Raw genomic sequence first — 22,325 nt, forward strand, 5'->3', positions numbered from 1 at the left:
GAGCCAAACACTGACAAAAAACACATTTACTGAAACTACTTTTATTTTTGTGTACACAGTAAAAACAGTATTAACAGTCAACATTTCACAACAAGCTGACGATTAGAAGAATATGTGGTTATAACATTAATGATAACTTCAGAAAGTACAATCTTTAATCAAAATATGGCACAAAGTAGCCCAGGGTCCAGTCATTATGGAGCTTTTTGTTTTGGTTTTACCACCGTAACAAAATAATTTATCTTCTTTAACCACAACAGTAACATTGTGTAATACTGAGTGTTTTGCAATAAAAATTATTGGCTTCATTCATTCACCCTCTCACAAGTTTATGATGCCATGGATCCATGAATTTCTTCTATTTTCATTCGTCTTATTCTATGTAGTTCAATTAAAACAGAAATCAAACACAAATAGTAAAATCAAACGAGGAAGCGAAATCTCTAAATGAAACATGTTGCAGCTTCTCCACTATTGTCTCATATAGTCATTGCTGATTATTAGAGTGCATGTAATGACAAGGCTGTATGAGGAATCATCCATCCTTAAAATGTCACGGCTAAGAATAAGAGCAGTAATAAAAGCTGGGCTCATCACAGTTCAAATGAAGCAATTCTGCAGCTTTTTTATATTACACTAAACGGCACCTGAAATCTAATACTTGCACCACACTTGAGTGACAAAGCTGTAACCCCGTACAACAAATCTACCATTCGAGCAGAGTGACCCTGCCGACTATATAAAAACTATAAAAACAGTTTCATGCTCAGTTTTGTTTGGTATCTGGAAGAAAACGATCAAAACTTGAGAGTAGATTTGTTGGTACGACATGTCTTCTTTTCACAGAATGTGTGAAGACTACAAAAGGCAAAAGAAATCCAGTAACATCGATTCTTCTAAAGGCACAACTATAGTGTTTCTTCATATTGAACCCTCATGAGTTTTGACTTGCAATGGTTGGACACCTGACGTGAAATCTCCAAAAGTCTTTCACAAACAGGTCTTTTGGGTGTCAAATTCAGCACCAACAATGCTAAGGCCTTCAACAACAGCATCAAAAAAGCACATTTTGAAATGATAATAAGATGAATTACACTTCGATATGGCCATGTTAGATAGCATAAGCAGTTCTAAAGGGCAAAAATACTGTCAACAAATAAATTCAGTAGTATATGAATCATTGTTTCCGCCATAAAATCCCATCACGTTCAGGGCTTTATGTGGCTGATGAAACATTTGTGAAGCTCTAGTTTACGATGTTCCTCATTCAAACATTTCTACATTCACATTTACAAAAATGAGAAGGACTTCTTATTTTACAAAAAAAGAAAATTAAAGTATCCAAAATATACAGCGTTTTGTCTGATATTCATTCCCATCATACACTGAGAGGAATGTAAGCGGCTCAACACATCTTACACTGTATATATACAAACACATGCCATACTCTGAAGGGTTTTCAGGTACGGATGATAGTGACACTCGCAGGAATCCCTCTACAGCGCACCAACAGAAGGTGACGATGAATCATGAAAATGTTTAGTAACACAGGTTGAAATGCTAATGAAACATAGTAATACTGAACTGACTAAAATGTCTTCACAAAGACTTGCTGTATGTTTTGCTCCTCTCTCCTGCTTTCATCACTTTTGATAACGTCTAAGCAGAGGCCCCCTGAGAGTGACTCATGATTCTGCGTCTAAAAAGCTCACAGTCTGTGGACGTCATTAGCCTGGTCCCATCACTCTCTGCGCCCTGTTACAAACAGCTCAACGTGATCTATTGGAGGCAAACAGAGAATGAGGTGAGGCCACAGCACTGAAAATCTCATTTATCCCACACCTGAGGTTTGCAGGGTGTGCTTTGTTTGTTTTGGACCACTAACAAAGTGCGCTCTCCATCTCGAGTCATGAGAGAACCGCAGCCTGTTGTCAATAATTTTACATTATCAGCAACCCAAACAGCAAAAAGTAGCCCTTGACACACAGTGTTTTAAAACGTATGTCAATATTTTCTTGGGAAGACAGTTTGCTACTGGTAGCTTTCCAAGGCTAAAACTAACTACATTAAGTTTGGGACTAAAAATACGTTCCCCTCTTCTACCCCTTTACCCCCCTGAGATTTCCAATTATAAAGGCAAAATTGACGATTTTCTATGGTGGATGTTTTTTTTCTCTCCTGAAAACCCAAATCCCGTCTTGATTCTTAGGGTTGTAGGTCTACAAAGCCCCCGTCTAACCCCCCCCACCCCCCCCCCCCCCCCCCCTCCTCAAGCTTGTGGGTCAGCTTTAGGTGTCAAACCAATATAGGTTCCATTTTGAGGATCTTCCTTTTCCTTGTCACTGACTGGAGAGTAAGACGTGTCCTCCTCAGTGGACGCCTGCAGTGGGAGATTGAGGATAAAAAAAAAAAAACACTGTTAAAAACTCTTCTCGTCTTACTTTAAATCGGTACAGTTACACCTGTAACCAGAAAGTTTTGATGCCCTCGCACATGCCATCTGTGACAGTTTTACAGTACTTAGATAGACATTTAGTATTAAAACATAATGTTAATGTGTTAAAACCAGATGATAAGTTTACTGTACAGCACCACAATTATTTCAGGAGGAGTGACAGTCGTCCTACTGCATACATACAGAAAAATGAGATTAAAGATGCATATAGAAAATAAGCACTCAACACAGTAAGACAGAGGCTTGAGTAAAGAAAAGACAACATAGAAAACAAAAATAAAATCAGCAAAATAACCATAAAGACTTACAGCATAGAGCGGCTTGGAAAACACAATGCGCTTAACTTCTTTCTGCACAGAAACATACTGTGATAAATACATGCACAGTGCCATTAGTGTGTGGTTAAGCAATCCAATGAATTACACAAATTAACACAAATTACTTAAAGGGAGAAAGCAAGCAAATGGCGAGCTGTTAGCATAAAGTCAGGTACGCAGTGGAGTCATACCTTCTTATTGCGGGCCCAGATCAGAAGGACGATGAAGATTGCCAGCATAATGGCGCCCAGTCCCACAATAATGAGCGGGAAGTTGGACACCAGTTTGACGATCAGCAGCAGTTTCTGCACTCTTGCCGCGGATGCATCATCAATCACCACACTCTGTATGTTAAAGGATAATATGACAGACACGTTATGGAGAGGAAATGTCGTATATCACTAGTGACGGCTTTAACGTGTTGTGTGTAATACCCTCTGGTGGTTCAGTCCTGATTTGTGTTGTTAAAATTTGGTTACTTGTGCATAAAACTTCAGGAAATATAACAAATTCATGATGATCCACTAATAATATATATATCACAATATGTTCCACCATACTGCCAGCAGTTAAAGGAAGTGCGTCTCTTACCTCATTTAGGAACATGACAGGAAAGACTGTCTCATTCAGCGGCCTGGTTTTCCTGTTATGGGCGCAGTGAAAAGAGCATGAAGCAGCGCAGACACACATACGTCAGTACTGTGGAGTTAGAGTGTTTAGCTTCTGTTTGGATGCAGATACTCACGGGAATCCAGGGATTCTGCTGAGCAAGATGTTCACTTGTGCTCTCTTGTTTGCACGGACGATCACTCCGGTGGTCTGCAGGCAGAAAATAAAATATAGTATTAACAATGTGAAGTTAAGCACTGAATCATCTATTGACTGAGGCCGCGTTTTGCAAACTGGAGTAAAAACCCACATCTTAATCAGAAAATGCTACATTTGGATTAAAGCCTAATTCACAATATTCAAATGGAAGATACTGTTTACATGACCAGTATTAATCTGGAATATTCTCATATTCAGAATAATAAAGGAAAATTAGTTTGCATGTATATGTAGCCACTGTCTTAGGGGTACAACTGGGACGTTGACGCCAATACAAGTGATTAACTTCTGCACTACTACTTATATACCACTAGGTGGTGTAGCAGAACTTTTTAATGTCGCATGGCATTCCAGCTGCTCCTGAGTATTTCAGGAGTGGGCTGAATTGCGTAATGTGATGAACAAAGATGAGTTACAGCATCAGTGTTACTGATCGTGACTGCAGAGTAAAGAGCACATTTGAGGCTGACACACTGTGGCCTGGTGGCTCACCGGGTTCAGGTCCAGGAACGTTTGGTGATGCTCTCTTTGAGAGGACATTCCTTCAATGGCAGCCGCGTATTTAGCGTCTGCCAGGTGGAAATGAGGAAAGGAGGCGACCACTGGGGCACCTATGTGAGGAGAGGAGATGAGGGGAAAGAGCAAAGCATGACATATATCTCTACTGTACAGTAGTGGTACGATACAGGTTTTGCAACAAGTTCTCCTTTCCCCACTTCATTAACAAGAGCAAATGTCAACTATGACAAACTGTGTGCTACATCCTCCATGACAATATCGCCCCATCTCTAATTATGGTTTAATGAAGAGACAACTGACCTGCCACATGGTGCAACTCATTATTTTGGCTCAGACATTAATTAGTTAGTATTATTATGTCAACGTTATCATCACGTAACACTCAGGCAACAAGATGACCTCAACAGTGCATCTTAGAGGAGTTATAATATTTTCAAGAATATTAATTTTCATGTTTAACATGTTAATTTGGACAGCTCCTGCAGAACAAGTATGCAGCTCCTATAATGTGCTCTTGTTCAAAATAATGTATCTACACACAGGCGGTGGACGGTGGTGGTTGACATACAAACCCCTATCCATGCCAAAGGTTAAGGAGGTAATCAAAGCAGCAGCAAAGAAAACTTTCCTGCTGTTTGATGTATGATCTAAGCAGGACATAGCAAACAGTGCAGGACATTTGGGAAAAGTTCTCAAGAGACAGTGATGAGATATAATCTGAACTCTGTCGCAGGACACGCAGCATGTTACTTGGGGTCAGCCTTCCAAAAAAAACAAACAATCGGTACACAAATGGACCACAACCCCGTTTGTAAAACATATTAAGGGCTCTATCTGATGTCCAGATAAGGAATCGTGTTACTCCTGCTAAGTTCCTTCCTCATATTGTCAACAGGAGACACTGCGTTATTACAAAATGGCCTTGGTTGAGATAAGGAACAGTATGGTCAAGTGAAACATTCTTGGTTATGTTCCACCTGTGCAACGTTGGACTAAATCATTCTGGACGTCTGTTGTTCAACAAAAACAAAAGCGGTCCAGCTTAGCACGAACCACATGTGTCTCAGCAGCAGCAACAAAGTCAGATGGTGGCACGGTTAGAGGTGCTGGTGAAGTGGGGCAGAGGTGACAGTTTTCCTGCTGTGGTGTTTGGCAACAGACGTCTGACAAAAACATTGGACACCCGCAGTCACCTGAGAGGCTGTTCCCCTGACAACCCACAAGGTCACTGTAGCGCAAGCACACACACACACATACATATTTGTATTGGTACACTTATGAGTGCCATTAATCACCGTGTTCATTGCTGAACACCTGACTTAAACATAACCCTCTGCACGCTCTTTTAAATCCTCCTCACCTGAGTCCAATAAAATGCTGGTTGCTGGCTGCACTACATTTGTGCCATGACCTCAAACTGCTTTTTTAAGAATATTACCATGCGCACATTTACTACGAGTCAGCATGCTTATCATTGAAGTGGCATTAGTTTCCAGTCATCTCGGTACTCTCTACTAAACAGCAGTCCTTCAGCAAATAACAGCACGTCTGTTTTTTTCTTTGTGTAAAGCGTATTAATCTTGAGAAAATAAATAAATTGGGCATAAACACAGGCACTAAGGTAATGTCTGGTCATATTCAAAGCCAGAATCAGGTGACAGGGCTTACCGCCCCCTCAGCTACTGAGCCAGTCATGGTCCGATGGTGCCTGAGGTGTGGAGAGGGCTGGAGAGCTGTGTCACATGGGTCATTTAGAGGGTATTAGAGTTGGTGATAGTAGGAGGGAAAATAAAACGAGGACTTGACCTATATAAGTGTATTATCAGTTAGGGGCCTTAACATTTAAAGTGGGCTGGGTAGAAAGCAGAAAGAAGGCGTTCACATTAGAGGTACGTGCGGGTGAGAAAATACGCCGCACAAGCTGACATTTACCTTTCCGACAGGGGCTGACTTTAAGAAGGCCAGTTCCCAGGCACTCCTGTGGGCTGACGCAGAAACCCTCATTGGCCGGATTCTCCTCTTTGCTGGCCAAAACAGAGCGTGGTGGTGTGAAGCGGTAAGCTGGGATTCCTTTCACCTCTACGTCTTTCTCGAACTCCATGTAGATCGACCTGGAGAGTAAGAACAAATACAGACGAAAGTGAGGACGTTTCAAGAGCAGTTTACAGGCTGAACATTAGCACTCCAGTGAGAAACAGCGTGAATCAATGGGAATTCTCTACAGGGACTGGTGGAAGCATAGGAGCCATAAAACCACATCTCTATAGAATTACTGTGTTAGTATTTCTAAATTATGTCTAGTCCATTAACATGAAGACCATTTCCAGGAAGAAACACACTCTCACTTAACTGAGTTCTGCTTGGCTGAGTCTGACGTCAACAAACGCCATTAAAAAGTAATTTCATTTCACCGAACGCGTTTGCTGCTCAGATTAATAACAAAAAACAAACAAGTGCACACTCAGCTGGTGCTGTATCCTGATCCACATGGCCTGTCGACCTGCCTATTTGGAACTGACACACCTGTTATCTCCACGATGAAAGAATAAAATGGGCACCAAGGGCACAAGAGGTGAAAAAACAGTGTTGAGTCCATCATTTAGTTTAGAATCATGGCTTTGAATTTCAAGAGAGAAGGCGGAGGAGTTAAATTGGCTTTAACACTGTGCTGAAATCCTGTTGGAGCACTTGACGCTCCCTTTGTACTGAGAGTGGATAAATCATCTATCTATAATCTAATTTTAATGTTTGTGGTGTTTTTACAGCTTTCCAGAGAATTACCTTACTGTGAGCAGCTCATCCTTGTTCTACCACTGGCAGTTCTGCTGTGTTGAGGGAATCCCGACCAGTCTCAGGAAGAACAAAGGAGTCTATACAGTGTCTGCCAACTGGCCGGGAGGATGCAGCTCTTCGCTACGCAGCCCACCAATTGTGCAACAATACTGTACAGACCTTTCCCTTGACCTTTGTGTGAGAAGCCAAGTAAAAAGCCGTATGTGTTTCTTCACTAGAACAGGACTCTGAAAGCTCTGCCTTGTACTTTTGGGCATGAGAGACTGTTACAGTGTGTATTAATTTCAGACAAAGTAAGCTGAGATGTGGTTCTTTTGGATCTGAATCCTTTCATTGTGTGGGGAGCAAAATTTGGAACATTTGATGAGATAATGTGGAATACTTTATAGGGAACGGAAAGAAGAGGGATGTGGGAATGTTCTTAGCATTTAAGAATAATATCTACAGTAATTAAATCTGCATGCTACAACCTTCATGTAAGTTTGCAGTGTAGTCGAGGTGCAGCAGTCTTTGTTGTTTGTCGTGACTTGGGGAAGTCAGGACATCTTTGGAAAAAAAAGTTATATTAAGTTCAAGTGCTTCTTTCCTGTTCCACGCTCCAGTTTTGCTCATCTATTCATCACTTTGTTTGTGTTACATGCTATTTATAGTTTGTTTTATTTAAGTATCTGGACCCCACGTTGGATCGAATCTTTGTTTTCAAGTGTTGGTTGAGATGAAGGATCGTAGCCAGAGGAAAGATTAACATATGGCCAAAGGCAGCTTGGTATTTGACTAATGACACCTGTCTGCAATTCGTCAAAATCTTTGAGGTTTTTGTGGCTCAGCTGTCAGTTGCTGGACAGAAGGGTCGCTTACCCATCACAGATGGGAATTCTCACACTTTTTTTATCCTACAGATCAGTCCCAGATGTCATTTAACTAAACGCACGTTTTACCACAAAGTGTTCTGAGCTGCTCTTACGGGGGCTTAAGGCTGAAAAAAACTTGAGTCTGTGTGAAAGGTTAACATATAACTTGATGGAACATTTCCTCTTTAAATTACGCTAAAAGAACAGGAAACAGGGAGGGAGCGTCCCCTTTAGTCACAATAACACAGAGTCCTGATGAAGGCACCAGGCAATGAATAAGTAGGTGAAAGTGTAAACATTTGGGAGTCCAATCAGAGTCAAAGGTACAACCATACCACTCCAACAGATTCTTTCCATGCTCAACAAAAAAGGGAAGATGTCTGCTGCAGCTTTTATAAGGTCAAGGTTATTTTCAAAATTAGCTCCCATCATCAGAAAGTACAAGGACAGAGTTTCATCAGTCAGTTTTAATCAATCCAGCAGAGTAAGCATCTTTGGAACAAAACTCCAAGGAACTATTCATCAGTTAGTCAGTGTGTGGGAGGCAATTCTCTTTAACAGTCAGGTTTTGAAACCCTCCAGGGGATCCTCAACAAATCAGACTGTCTTTATGAGCATCTGTAGAGAACATGTCTGGCAGAAATTACTGTGTGTTACTTCCAAGTACAAGAAGTAATGCAAAAAATGGCCAGGTCCATACAACCCATTTCACATGGAAAGCATAATGAAACTTGTTTGCTCCAGTTGGTCATGAACAGAAACCTCAACAACTTTTCTGTCCCACTGCTGTGAATATTTACCCAGAAAAAAAAAAATTCAATAAAACCTTTTAAGGGTTTTTTTTCTTCCTCACTCACTCTCACAGTTGTCCTTTCCCCTCCTCACTCACCCAGCTTCTATCTCCATTACGTTCCTCATTAAGAAAGCCTTTCCATGAAGTGTTCCCTGGCGAATGACATGTTAGTGTTTGAAAAAGCCTTCACAGCCCAGGCTCTGAAGCCTCGGGGAGAAAACAGACGTCACCTGTGGTGCTGTTTGTAAGTGATCAGGATGTTATGGTAACAATGCATGGGGTCCAAGGCCTGTGAGCATAGTTCCATACCAGATATTAAAAGCCCCCGCCCTGCTGTGCGGTGGGTTGAGTCCAACATTTTTAGGCCAGGTCATATACCAGAAATAGACACCATAGCCTCACCATCCTGAGGTAAAACTCAGGGACACATACAGGACACAGGGGACAGTGGGACAAACAAATGCAGATGACTTGTCTGTGATGACACATGATATAATTTTTTGTACTTCACTGAGATGGACAAAATACAATAATGTCCTCATATTTAACTGATAACAAGACTAAAAGTTTAAAGCCATGCTAGCAGTTCTGTGCTGTTCTGAAGTTGCCACTATGCTTTTTCATAATAGAATGAATAGCTTCAAAAACACCTTCCCCGACACCTTTCCAACATCGCCGATTAGCGGGGGCCGTGTCCAACCTATAACTCTCTGAAACAGATTAGCTACCATTCACGACACCTCACAGGGAGAGGAGCCAGGGTTTGAACTTCTCTCTCTAGCTTTAACACAACCAAGTTCAGCACTATGAATGCCTTCCACGGAAGACTGTCTGAAATCGTGCACCATTATCCCATACTTAGGCGGTATCGTGTCTCGCCTCGCTATGGGGGTCGGCTTTTCACTCCGCCTTCAGTTCAGTTTGAGCATAACCCGACCCTTAGGTGGTGCTAAATGCTAATGTCACATGTTCACAATTACAATGCTAACATCGTGATGTGTTCACAATCTCAGTTAAGCCTGTTAGCATGCTAACATTTGCTAATTAGCACTGAACCCAAGTAGGCTGATGGGAATGTCACTGGTTTTACAGGTATTTGGTCATGCACCAAAGTACTGGACTAATAAAACTTTCGGCCTGCTGGTGGTGCTAGAGGGAAAGTCTCAGGGTCACCAAAGGAGATAATCAAACGTAAACCACAAAAAAATAGCTCAGAATGAACGCAGCAGAGTCTGTTTGGTGTCACAGCTAATAGTCCATGATTTATGGTTCAATATGCCTCTTTTTTAGGCCTTTTGGCTTGTGGTGTAGCCACCAGATTATGGGATAACGTATAACTACTATCTGGACTCACACGTCATTTTCTCTATGAAGAGATATTGGCATATGAATACAGATCGATTTTTCACAAGCTAAATTGTCGTCAGACATAGCCAGTGAGTTCCGAGATTGCATTGCAGCCGATGCATTCCTCGTGGACTGTTTACCTGCACGCCACAAACGTAATAGGCAAGTGCTAGAAACCAGAGCACTTCCAATATCAAAATCTTGCCCCTTGCCTATAGATTCTGCAACGCAATTAGCAATGGACAAGTGTGGTGGTTCACATATCTTAAAGCGACACCGCATGGGAGCATCAGGCTGCAGAAAGGCACTGTGGTGCAAAGCTGTACCTGCACAGGTCTGGGGTGAAGATGTAAAGGCGCTCATCCTTTTTCAGCAGAGGATGAAAAGCACTTCCATCTGATCCGTTGATGCTGTTGCTTTGGTTAGACGTCCAGAAGGTCAGCCGGCTGCAAAAACAACATATTATTAACATATAACATATTGGAAAAAAGCACAATATTCATACGGAGGGTATCTCTTGGGGCACTGATTAGAGAAATGCATGGTGCCTGCAAAGTGACCAAAGAAGCTTTTTGGACTGAAGCGCTGTGTTTATATGACAGCTCTACCCCAGTTTTCATAGAAAGCAAAAAACAATAAACAAAAGCTATTTTTTATTTCTTTTGGCTGGGTGTGCCAACCATCATTATGATCTCAATCTTAAAGTAACAGTAAATTATAATAAAAGTTTTGATGATCAAACACATCTTTATCTGAAAGTCACAACTGAGCAAAGTGGTTTCCCTGGAGTATGAAGGGTCATTAGAGACTGCAGGGGAAGTGACAATAAAACGGGATAAGAAGGGCCACTAATGCATTCTGAGTATCAGGATGTCTTGTTCTCTCTGCTGTGGGCAACAGTCCAGTCCAGCAGACAGACAGACATTGGGCTTTTTGGCAAAAAGCAGTAGATTTGAGAAACTTTTTAAATCCAAAGGTTACCCAATTTCAGTGGATGAAGACAGAGAGAGAGTGTGTGTTTGTGTGAGACTGCGACAGTGCTACCTTTGGCCTTTCCATGTTTCAACGCGGCCATAATCCATGTAGTTCTCCTGCCCAGTGTGGTACACAAACTCCCCGTCATTACTTCCATTTTTCTAAATAGATCGAAAGATTCAAGTCATTAAAATGTGTCACGCTTTCTCAAATTGCTTGTCATAAAAACACGAGCTGCAGTGATTTTTAGATTAACCGGATTTCATGGGGGAATTTATCAAAAACAAATGAACAGATCTTCTTAAAACAACATCCAGCTTTTGTTATCTGAAGAGCCGTGCATGCCTTGTACATGAGGCCAAAGACTTTCTCCACATCAGAATTGGAAGCAGAAACACGGGTCAGCAAGGGATCTTCGTAGCCCCACAGCAATTCATCCACAGTGCGAGTGGTGAAGAGACCGGTCCCGAAAGAGTTCATCCAGATGGACACCAAGTTGGCCTTCCAGAAGCTTCCTTTCACCTTTGTCATTACAGCCTAGGGATGGGAAGCGGAGCAGAGCGGAGACGAGATGGAAAAGAATGCAAGGTGAGGTAGAGGGTGGTGGTTTGACGTGGGACTGAGTGAACACAAACAAAATGCAGAAGGAAGTTACAGAAAACACATTCCACTTTCCCCTACTTGGATTTCCACTTTTCTCTACTTGTCCAAGACCTTTACTTCATGACTCACCCAAGCAGGGATGTTGACAGTGGTGATGCTATCCACAGCTGGGTCTCCCACAGACTTCTCTCTCAGGAACACAAAGCTTTTGGTGTTGTATGCCGACACCTTCGAGTTGTTTTCCAACATGCTCACATTGTCTTTATACCTGTACTCCCTGGATAGACACAATTAAACTTAAAAATAGCATTTTCATTAAGCTTTCCTGTTACAATTTAGTAATGTGAATGGGGGTAAACGGGTATTAATTTCATCACACAGCTCCTTCTTATCAACAGAACATCTGTTTGAGATTAGGTAACCCACGCAGTTAGGTGGCAGGGGTAGATTATTATGACATGCTCTGTGGCTGTTGTAACATTTCGGTGAACCTTGATATTTATTTAAGGATTTCAGTGGGTGCAATAGAAAGGATTCCAAATAACTAACTTATGCAAAGTTTTCTGGTCAGGACTCACATGACTGGACAGGACATGAAACATGTATCACACAAACAGCTAATAAAATGACCACTTTTGACAGGTTTTTAATTGTAAAATAAGCGTAACTTAATAGACCCAATGGGAGGAAGCAGAAAAGCTGAAGCTGGCGTCCTTTGCTCAGTGTAGCTGCAAACAATGGACACATTTCAACAGCATTGCAGGAAGCAAGCACTATAATAAAAAAGGCACTATTTTCTTCCTCAATTCAGCATCAGATTTTTTTGTGAGTCAAATTTCGAACCTCGGGAGTTTCATGTGGGACACGTGTGTGGCTTTCTTTGTGTGCATCCTACCTGTATGTGTAGGGTCCAACCTGCTTGACCTCCGGTTTGTCCCCTTCAAGGAACTTATCCACATTGGTCATATTGAAGAAGAAAAACTCCATGTAGACAGGAGGGGGGGGGGTTTTCCATGACTCAAAAACACGGCTGCCCTCTACCAAAACAATCTCCTGTTGAGACATAAAGTATATATCAGTTTAAACAGAATTCATACAGACGCATAAATATGGTTGTGAAAGACAAAGTTTCAAAGTAATGCATTAAAATAAAACATACCCCTGCTTGATATATGATTTTGAGGGGGTATCAGGTGCTGATGCATTTACAGCAAAACTTGCAAAAAAAGTTTTGCAACAATGAAAACATGTTTTGAATCTGGTGTTTCCACAATCTGTTCCAAGTAAAAACAACCCAGAGAACAAAAGCAACCTTGGGGGGGGGTCATGGAGGGGAGCTGCTGTCTCAGCGTCAGACAAGAGCACTGGCTGCACACATGAATGGTATTAGGGGAGACCCCTCCTCAGATTCATTGTCAGCGGTTGCCCATGACAACAGGCACTCAGGGAGACATGTCATGTGATGCGGAGGGCTGGATGCCCACTGGTTGCACAGGACTGCGACCTTAATGATCTGAGCCACATTCCTCTGGACTGAGCCTTCTGAGGCCCTGGAAGTGCAGATCAGCCACAAATCTGTACCACCCTGTTTCATTACACAGTATGCTAGAAGACTGTCTCAGCATATGTCACTGCCTCTGGACAAGGAAAACCTGATGCACTGCAGGAATCGCTTGGGGAATTGGAAAACACAGGGAGTGCGAGAAGGAAGGGGGTGAGGGGATTAGTGTTTCTTTTACGACACATCAAGAGGAAATCTCACTCTGACCTAATTGTGTCAGATTTGTGTTAAAGTTAAAAGCAATACTTCTGTACGAAATAAGCCCAAAAGGACTGAACACACCAATGAGTCCCATTATTTCAGCGGAGTACCCCCCGACTCGTTCAGAGACAAAAGTTCAGTTGAGTAGCCAAGGACAATAAAGCTGTCACCTTAGATTGGGGAAGGGAAAGCATGGTCTTTCTATGTCGTCCTTTCATGCTTCAAACAATCAATATGGTACCCCTCCCAGCATGCTACATGACATACCGCGTGGAAAACAGGAACAGAGGAAGATTCTTATCTCAGCACTTAGCACCACTCCCTATTTGAAAACACATGTAGCAGGTGAATATACAAAAACACATACTGCTGGTGCTTTGATGCAGAGACAGGCAAATACACAGACGTGAATAACACCGGGTACGGCAAGAGGCCATTCATCAGTTCCTCCAGTCACAAACTTTGCATAATCTAAATGGCTTCCCCACAGTAGTAATGGGTAGTGTCCAAACACCTAACCAAGCTTGTCTGTAGTCCCTCCCTACTGAAGCCATCAAAGTCAGACGATGGTCGACTCAGTTTTACATTGATCATAACTCCCAGTGGCCACCAAGTACTTGCAGTGGGTGTAGTATCAGATCCCTGGTTTGCACTCACACAATCAAACAAAGGCAGCTTGATTACTCTAAATATCTTAAGGAGCATGAATTACATGAATGAAAAGGTGATTATCTAAAGTCAGCGTGGCTCTATGGCTGGCAATGACAGTCTGTGGTCCGACGCTTTGGTCTAGGCTGAAATATCTCAACAACAACAACTTGGTTCTAACAATCATGAAGACAAATCCTATTGACTTTGGTGATTCTCTGATGAAGTTCATATTTTTTATTTTTAGAGAAATGTCACAACAACTCTGGAATGGATTGTCCTAACATTTGGTACGCTCATCCATGAGAGGGAATCCTAATAACTTTCATGATCCTTTCACCTTTAATCTACTGACATCATAAGGTCAATATATCAGCTTGCCCAACTATCATTTTCAGCATGTTAGCATGCCGACATTAGCCTTTAGCTCAAAGCACTGCTGTGACTATGGGCAGCCTCATAGAGCAGCTTGACGATCCTGAATTCATTTATGAGAGCCAGACATCTTAACAACAACTGGCCGTAACTTCCATGAAGTTTTGTAAGACTGTCCCCAGAGCAGGATTACAAATGATTTTGCTGACCTCTCGAACTTTTGTTTCGAACAGTCATTTCAAAATTTCCCTGAACACTGCCATGGTCCATGACAAGGATCACAAGGGACCACAGCACAGACATTAGGAATGAATATTTATCCTTCCAGAGGGATAAAACCTTTTGAATAAATTAACCCATGGCCTTCATTCTAGTTTCACTGTCAAGATAAACTGCATCTTTATTTCCACTACCGGGAAGATGCTAGGAATATCGCTAAATCAAAAGCATCTTTTGGAGGTGGCTTTCTTGGCTTAATACATTATTAGATTCATAATGAAAACTCTGTATTGTTAAAAATGTTTATGTCAAAGCTGAAACTCTGAAGGACACCCAGCAGACGGCCAGCAAGGGGCCGCTAGCCTGCAATGTCTCGTCTAGTCCATGTAAAATTACCAAATTTCTCATCAGGGACAAGCCATTTTTCACCATCACCTCATCAGCAGCGCTGCCAGCCCAGCCGGTTTCCCAATAAACCTAGCAGTGTGAAAGAGGCTTAGCACACAAAGAGAGTCTACTGCTGGGGCAGCATCCATGGAATGAGATCCTTCACGCTGGTGCAACTGGGGTGAGGGAGTAACTTGATACGGCTGAAATAAATCATACTGCCAGGCTAGTAGATAACTATGTGTGTCTGCGTGTGAGCAAAAAGCATGTGTGCCACACCCATGCATACATTTTACAAGACTTCATCAAAATTTACATGACAACATTTTATAAGATTCTTTTGCAAATGTATATGTCTGTCTGTTCATGTAATTAAACATTCTTGAGATGTAGAAACTACTTCACCGAATTGGTCTGCCTCTGTGTTTCGTAAACTATGTGAGAATCAGTAAAACAGCTAATCAGACCAAAAATACTTCTCAATCGAAGAAACATTTACTTTAAAAGGTTCAACAACCTCTAGCTCGCCACTGATTCAAAACTTTCACTTCCTACATAAACATGCGCTTCATTCCTTAAAATAAAAAAAAAAGAAGTTTTGCTTGTAAGTGAATTTCATTCTCGGGTCATCAATGCAGCCCCTACAGCACCGGCCACAGTTTGGACACCTTGGGTGACTGGTGGATAATATCAATAAATCACTTTCCTGTTTGTTTGGTTTACTGTGGCTTTGTAATATGAACCATTGTCTGTATAGGCTTAAGCCTGCCTGTGTTATTCCTTTGTGAACAGACCTTTAGACACAAAATCAAAACTTACTCTTTACAAATGCTGGCACCACACTATGTAAAGCTAAAATCCTCTACAATTAATCTAAAATCCCTGCAGCAGTAATCTTTTCTATAATCTTTTTAAACAGTATAAACTGCAACAGCACCATACATTTGAAAAATGGAAATTAGGGCACTAAAGTCATATCTCCAGTAGTATTTTCTCGAATTTCCTCCTAATTTTGAGGCATATATACAGAATTTACACCTGCTGAAATGCTTTCTCAATCAATGCAAAGACAAAACTCAGACTAACCCACCAACTAACTAACTTTAGGTCCTGGTTAGACTGCTGACCTAAACAATTGTAGAATCCAGACTGTCACCTCACTGCGTTAGGGATTAGACTAACTGAGTAAGTAAGTAAGTAAGTAAGTAAGTAAGTAAGTAAGTAAGTAAGTAAATATTGCACATTGAATATGGTCGTTAAACAAGTCTAAACTGTCAGTGTTGAATATTCTTTGTTCATTGTATCAGTTATTCAAGCAACAGGTGCGTTCATTTCAGCTGTACTCCAGCTGGAGAAATTGAAAGGATTTGAGGTGTTGAAATGGTGTAATGACATTAATTTACCCATTAACATGTGACCACATCTGCCCCTGCACAATCCATAGCAGGCAATTAACACTTCCTGCAGCCTATTGCCATAGAAACCTCTGACACAAACCTCTAGAAAAGTTAAAGAAAATGTAAATTTCTTTCAATTTGCCCCCAGCCCAATTCCCAGCACTAGACAGCTTCGTTAATATGTACCCAGGCCTCTAAAGTCAATACTAAGCCTCTCTGATAAAAACCATGTGTGGAGGAACAGGTTTGATATGAAAATAAGGATGAAGGTGTGCCATGTGATAACACTGAACTTGGACCAACGGTACTTTCATGGCTGCACTGTTATCTAAGTAAAGTGAACCTTCTAGGAAGGCTTTGAACTTCACTAACACAGTTTGAAATCTCTGGACTTTCTGATTAAAGATAGGGAGCTAATTACTGTAGCGATGTACAACAATGTTTGCTGATGCTAAACAAATGCCGTCACTGATGCAACCAAACCAACCAACGAATCAAACATCTGTATTAAACTGCAGAATTAAACAAGTGTAAATATCCATTTCTCATCAACTTTAAACATCCATGTAGTTGAATCCACCGCTCTTACTCCCACAGACCAAGCAGCATCTGCAAATTTAAGGGCTGTGACGTACACGTTCAACGTGCTACGGAAACAATGGTCTGCGTGATGAAGGAAATTACTGCTGTAGCAGCCATGTGATATACAGTTCTGCAAAGTGTGTGTGAGACAGTGAAACAATGCTAAAACACTGGTCTGGACAGAGACCGTTTCAATTTTAAAAAAACATTTTAAACGAAGAGAGGGTTTGTGTGCTTCTTTATATGTGAGGTGAACCAATGGCGCATTGCTAGCTTGGTGGCTGCAGTGCATGCATGTACCGTCTAAGTATGAGATGATGCACATACAAAATTGACAAAATTATTAATTCATTCGTTCATCTTCTATTCCGACTATCCCTTTCGGGGTTGCGGGGGGGGGGGGGATGGAGCCTATCCCAGCTGTCAACAGGCGAGAGGCGGGGGACACCCTGAACCGGTCGCTAGTCGATTGCAGTTGACAAAATTAGCACCTGGCTCTCACCAAATGCAAATCTATGTTGGTGTATAAAATTAATGAGGTCAGCTGCAGCAACTCCGGCGGAAGAATGCAAGTTATGACGTCAATAATTGTAAAGCGAATCTTTAATTGACCCTCACTGTCCACCATTGCTATGGTTAGGTTTACTTTATCTAGCTAGCTAACCAGTGACCTGCAGCGATTGCTACAGGTACTAAGCAAAAAGGACCTGATTGTTTGTGGTCAGAAGGCATTGCATCAACGTACATATGAATTCACACACTGATGGCGCAGTTTTGGGGTTAAGTATCTTGCCCAAGGATACTTCTGTATGTGGACTGCCGAGGCTGGGGATTGAACCACCAACCTCCTGAGTGGCAGACGACAGCTCTACCTCCTGAGCTACAGCCGCCTGAACTGAAGCATTCATTGTTTGAGTCCCTTTTCAAGCAAAAACTTTACCTGTACCACCTTCTTGAATGTGGGTATACGCTAAATGGATGTTAGGATTATCTCTGACAGGCTTCGTAAATCAAGCCACACCGGTTTTTAATGTGATCATTTTGACTAAATTCAAACTGCATCTTTACATATTGACGTTGAATGACTGAAATTTAATTTGATTTTGCATATTTCAGAGGCATGGAAAAAATTCCACAGAATTCCGAACTTCAAACTTTTTCTTTTTGTGCTGACTTGCTCTCACCAGTGGACTCAGTTTCTTTTCTGGTGACGTGTTAAAAATACCAAGAAGAAGTGATACGAACCCAGCCCTTACTTATTCTTAGCTGTGGAACTTACCACGTCCTGTCATAATGACAAGCACTGAAGGCAGAAACACACACTAGGAATTCCTTTGGATGTACCATCTGATAAAGTCTTTCAACACAGTGCAAGCTAATGGAAAATGAACTGTGGATACAACTAAGACAGACTGAACAATTCAACTGTGGGAAGAAAAGTAGTCACTGCACAGCACAGGCTGCTGAAACCATAATAACCCATCCTCCTCCATCTCTAGGAGTTTGAGCCGCCTATTAGAGCCACTCATGCACATAATTACCTCGGGGGGTGACACATCGCCATGAATGTGCGCAAGAGGGACCTCCCAAAAAATTGTCACCCATCAACTCTTCTTCAAGCTCATAGTTTTCTGTGTTTAATTACATTTGGTCGGGCGGAGGCAGCATTCACTGTACTGAGCGTATTGGCGTACTACCACAACAGAAATACAAGAAGATACTGTGTGTGTGTGTGTGTGTGTGTGTGTGTGTGTGTGTGTGTGTGTGTGTGTCTTACCCTCAGGTAAGAGACAATGGAGGCAGGAGGGAGACAGAGAGTGGGCTGATAACATGCATGTTTAAGGTGAGCACAGAGACTCTGTATTACTCAAACATAATAACATAAGCATGTTAGGTGTTGTGTTGAAGTTGACTATTTCAGTTTGTCTCAGACTGGAAAAAAGTTGTAGAACCAGCCTCAATGGCACTGAAACAAACCCATGAATTAAGCATTGAGACTTTTTTTTTTTTTTTTTTTTTGGAAAAAGTCAGGTTATAGTAATACCCTATGGAAAACTGGGTTACAATGAGTGACAATTAAGAGTGAAAGAAATTTTCCAATATTTGAAATTTTCCAAATATTAAAAGGCTTAGAGTAAGTGTGGATAGCCTGGGCTTCAGTGTGCCTTTAATATAAGAAGAGACCTCCACCCTCCCTCCACTTCCACACCACCCATGAGCGTCCTGCTTCAACAAAGTCAAAACAGAAGTCAGTGTGCTCCAATGACAAGGGCAGCCATGGCATCTCATGATATATGATAATCAACTGCAGACAGCAGAAGTTTGGTCTGCTGCTAAATGTTGTTCAAAGTTGGTTGTTGCTTATTCTTTCTGAGTCATGGAGTTTCAATTTTGTGCAAAGTCTCCAGTGTGATCTTATTAATCTGTACTAAAATGACTGTTAATGGTCCACCCTTAAGATAAGGAGTGATTGCAGCCAGGAAAAGCAATGAAGTGCCAATCTAATCATCTGCAAATAGGATCTGTAATTGAGTTATCATACATCACAATGTCATCATAGTACCATCATAGTACCAATGTTTTCATTCTCAGCTCTGCTTGAACAGCAGTGCAGTCAAATGGGGGGAAAATCACGAAAAAAAAAACAAAAAACAAAAAACAATTTTACCTTTTTGAGGCGGTTGTGTATAAACGTGCGGAAAGCATGAGACACAACTAAGCCAATCCCAACGACCAGCAGGAGAGCGGAGATGATCCCGACCGTAGAAATCGCGCAGGACCTTCGCGTCATGTCTGCAGGTGCTAGCAACACAGAGAGTCGGGCGCGTGAGCCTCTCGAGGATGAACGGAGCAGTTAATTTCCGGCAGTTAAGATAGTTTTACTACACGGTGTTTACTATACAAAAACTGCTCTGTGACTGCACAGGCTGTGACAGACACAAGACCTCCAACTTTGCCTCCCACGCTGCCCTCCCTTTGTTTTGTTGAGAGGGGTCTTCGGGGTCGCCTACTCGAGCCGAGGAGCAGCTAAGTAACGGTGGGAGATGTTCAGTTTGTTCTCCCCGAGTTTCCAAGTTACAAAGAACAGTTGGGAGTCTGTTTGCTCGTGGTTAATAATGAAGCGGTTAGCTCTGACAGCCACGAGGTTCCCTGAGTCGGTCTCAATTGTGACCTAAAAGCTCATGTAATACCGAAAAAAAAGTGCCGCGGAGTATTTGTAGCGGGCCTGAAGTCTTTCCCTCCCTCCGCGCGAGGAGAGCGCTGATTGGTCGTGGCAGTTTGTGCCCCCTCGGGCAGAGTGTGCGCGTGAGTTCTGCTTCGAGGACACCCAGCTGACTGAGCTCGAGAGCGATCCGATCTTAACAGCTCCATTAGTGGAGCTCAGGCAGCAGGCGCGAGCTCACGTGAATGAAGGTCATAGGAGGCGTAATTATAGTGTAATTATTTGTTAATGTTTATACTATCCTGTTAAAGCACCGAGGAAGAAGTGCCTGGTCGTTTTCCTAAAGTTTTCTTTGACTGGCACAGTTTACCTAATGTGTGGTAATTACAGGTGTTTCTCCCATAAACACAGCGCCCACTAATCTCCATCAACAAAAAGGCAGAGCGCAACAAGCCGCGCGCTCGCAGGATTCACCTTCGTGGAGAGGAGCTCTCTGTCACAGACCCAACACTTCCGGCTGTTACTTTATGTCAAAACCTTTTCACCGCAGGACAGTTCAGAGCGATCAGAGGGGAAGTCGTTGCTGCAGTGAACTAAAGAGATGAAGAGGTGAATGCGACTGGTGCTGTCAAACCTCCAACAACAGGCTGCCTTATGGGAATAAATAATGGTGCAGGAAGTCTTAAGATGTTTTACTGAGGTGAAAGTAGCAATACCACACTGTAAATGTGTATACAGTGTATACTCTACAGTAATAACACTAAGCATTGCCATCAAAATATACTTAAAGTACCGAAAGTAAAAGTACGCAGAATTCTGCACTGTTCTCAGTTACTTTCCAGCACTGATGGCAGGTATCAATGATTTAACACAATCACTGGTGCAATATATGCGATAAAGTGCTTTTAGGCTGTGCTGTATTTGAGTATAATTTTGAGGTACTTGTATTTTATTTGAATGCAACGCTTTTGATGCATTTTGTCAGTGATGCTTTATTATGTATGTGTATATAACCTATTTTCACCTGCTTGTGTGCACATGACACTTCTGTTTATTTTCAGCTGTCTTTGTTCAGCTTTGTTGTACTTGTCTTTGGCTGCATGTGTATTTCTATCTTCCTGTATATTGTTCTTGGAACCGTGTGTCTGTACATTGAAAGCAGCTTAACACCGGGTTTCCTTGTGTACACACATTTAGCCAATAAAGCTAATTTTGATTATGTGAAATTCAGCTTTTTGTGACTACATACCTCTGCTCCACTATATTTCACAGGGAAATATTACTGTGACTACTGTACATTTACATAAACAGTATTTTGAATGTGGGACTTGAACTTCTAATGGAGTAAAGGATCAGAGTACTTTCTCAACCACTGAACATAACGCAAAACAAAGAGACACACTCATACACTCAGTTTTAGGTTTTTGAGAAAGCAGTCTGTAGAGTTCTGTTTATTTTTTCCATCTTCAACTTTAACTTCACTGTTCTTAAAGATATATCTTTTCTTCTAACATAAAACACACCCAGACATGAGCAAAGGAAAAATAAAAAGAAATGAAATACATGAATCAAAATACAGAGCCCATTAACATTAAACCTATAAACCACTTGCCAGTTTAATAGATACATGTAGCTAAAGCTAATCAACAGTCCTTCAATAAATCCAAACTGTTATTCTGTTTTTTGCTCACATCCATCATCACACAGCTTGGTCGTCACAATAGCAGCTGGCACAGTTTTAGCATTTAACAGTTGAATGGCCTGAGACATAAAATAATTTCTCACACTTCTCGACCTGACGATGATACTCGGCAGTGCAGAATGATTCGAGGCGAGCCTTCGAAACTGCTTTCCTACAGAGAGTTTGTCTCCAGCCCAACGTTTCGTTTATGAGACACCGACTATTCCTGTTATCTGTCCAGAGTTCACCAGACCAAGTAATTATAGCACGTGCAGTCATCTCTTCCCTAAATGACAGTCTGAATGTGAGTAGCTTCCTCAAACGCTGACTGAAGACACAGGTCTTTAGTGTGTTGACATTTGACAGTCAGTCCCTAACTGATTACGTTAGGGGCCCAGTGCTCTTTCTCTGGGTCCCTCGGTGACCCAGAGAAAGAGCACAACACGTCAGACATGCCTCCATTGCTTTCAGATTTAAGAGGCAGTCGTCATGTCACTGGACTAAAGCGTTAACCACGAGACCGTGATGTGACCACAAACACTCCTCCACAGGCTCACAACAGCTGACTCGTCTGGATACTTTGACATTTCTGCATTTCAGTCCCTCAACAGAATGTATAAAGGTGAGAGG

General features: G+C 41.8%; 1 protein-coding gene across 3 annotated transcripts; it reads right to left on the minus strand.

The window, feature by feature from the left end:
* Positions 1-32: 32 nt before the first annotated feature.
* LOC143338327 (lysosome membrane protein 2-like) lies at positions 33-20,017 on the minus strand. Of its 3 annotated transcripts, none has more exons than XM_076758640.1 (13): positions 19,520-20,017; positions 12,377-12,534; positions 11,611-11,758; positions 11,224-11,415; positions 10,948-11,039; positions 10,230-10,349; positions 6,052-6,230; positions 4,093-4,211; positions 3,518-3,591; positions 3,364-3,415; positions 2,964-3,116; positions 2,764-2,805; positions 33-2,380 (listed from the first exon to the last, which is right to left on the minus strand). In XM_076758640.1, the coding sequence occupies exons 1-13, from the start codon at positions 19,640-19,642 to the stop codon at positions 2,270-2,272; spliced, it is 1,563 nt and encodes a 520-aa protein (XP_076614755.1). In that variant the 5' UTR covers positions 19,643-20,017; the 3' UTR covers positions 33-2,269. The 3 variants fall into 3 exon arrangements, with proteins under 3 accessions (XP_076614755.1, XP_076614754.1, XP_076614756.1); XM_076758639.1 differs by having other exon boundaries at positions 2,764-2,820; XM_076758641.1 differs by lacking the exon at positions 2,764-2,805.
* Between the last annotated feature and the right edge of the window lie 2,308 nt (positions 20,018-22,325).

Source organism: Chaetodon auriga, chromosome 19 (assembly GCF_051107435.1).
Source record: "Chaetodon auriga isolate fChaAug3 chromosome 19, fChaAug3.hap1, whole genome shotgun sequence".
Classification (NCBI taxonomy): Eukaryota; Metazoa; Chordata; class Actinopteri; order Chaetodontiformes; family Chaetodontidae; genus Chaetodon; species Chaetodon auriga.

What these genes read in the sequence shown, in the direction of transcription:
- LOC143338327 (XM_076758639.1), bottom strand. Translation starts at nt 19,642, where the DNA reads ATGACGCGAAGGTCCTGCGCGATTTCTACGGTCGGGATCATCTCCGCT. An exon ending in CTGTCATGTTCCTAAATGAG is followed by an intron (nt 3,117 to 3,363) that starts GTAAGAGACGCA and finishes TTTAACATACAG; the next exon opens with AGTGTGGTGATTGATGATGC. An exon ending in TTTCCAAGCCGCTCTATGCT is followed by an intron (nt 2,381 to 2,763) that starts GTAAGTCTTTAT and finishes CTCCCACTGCAG; the next exon opens with GCGTCCACTGAGGAGGACAC.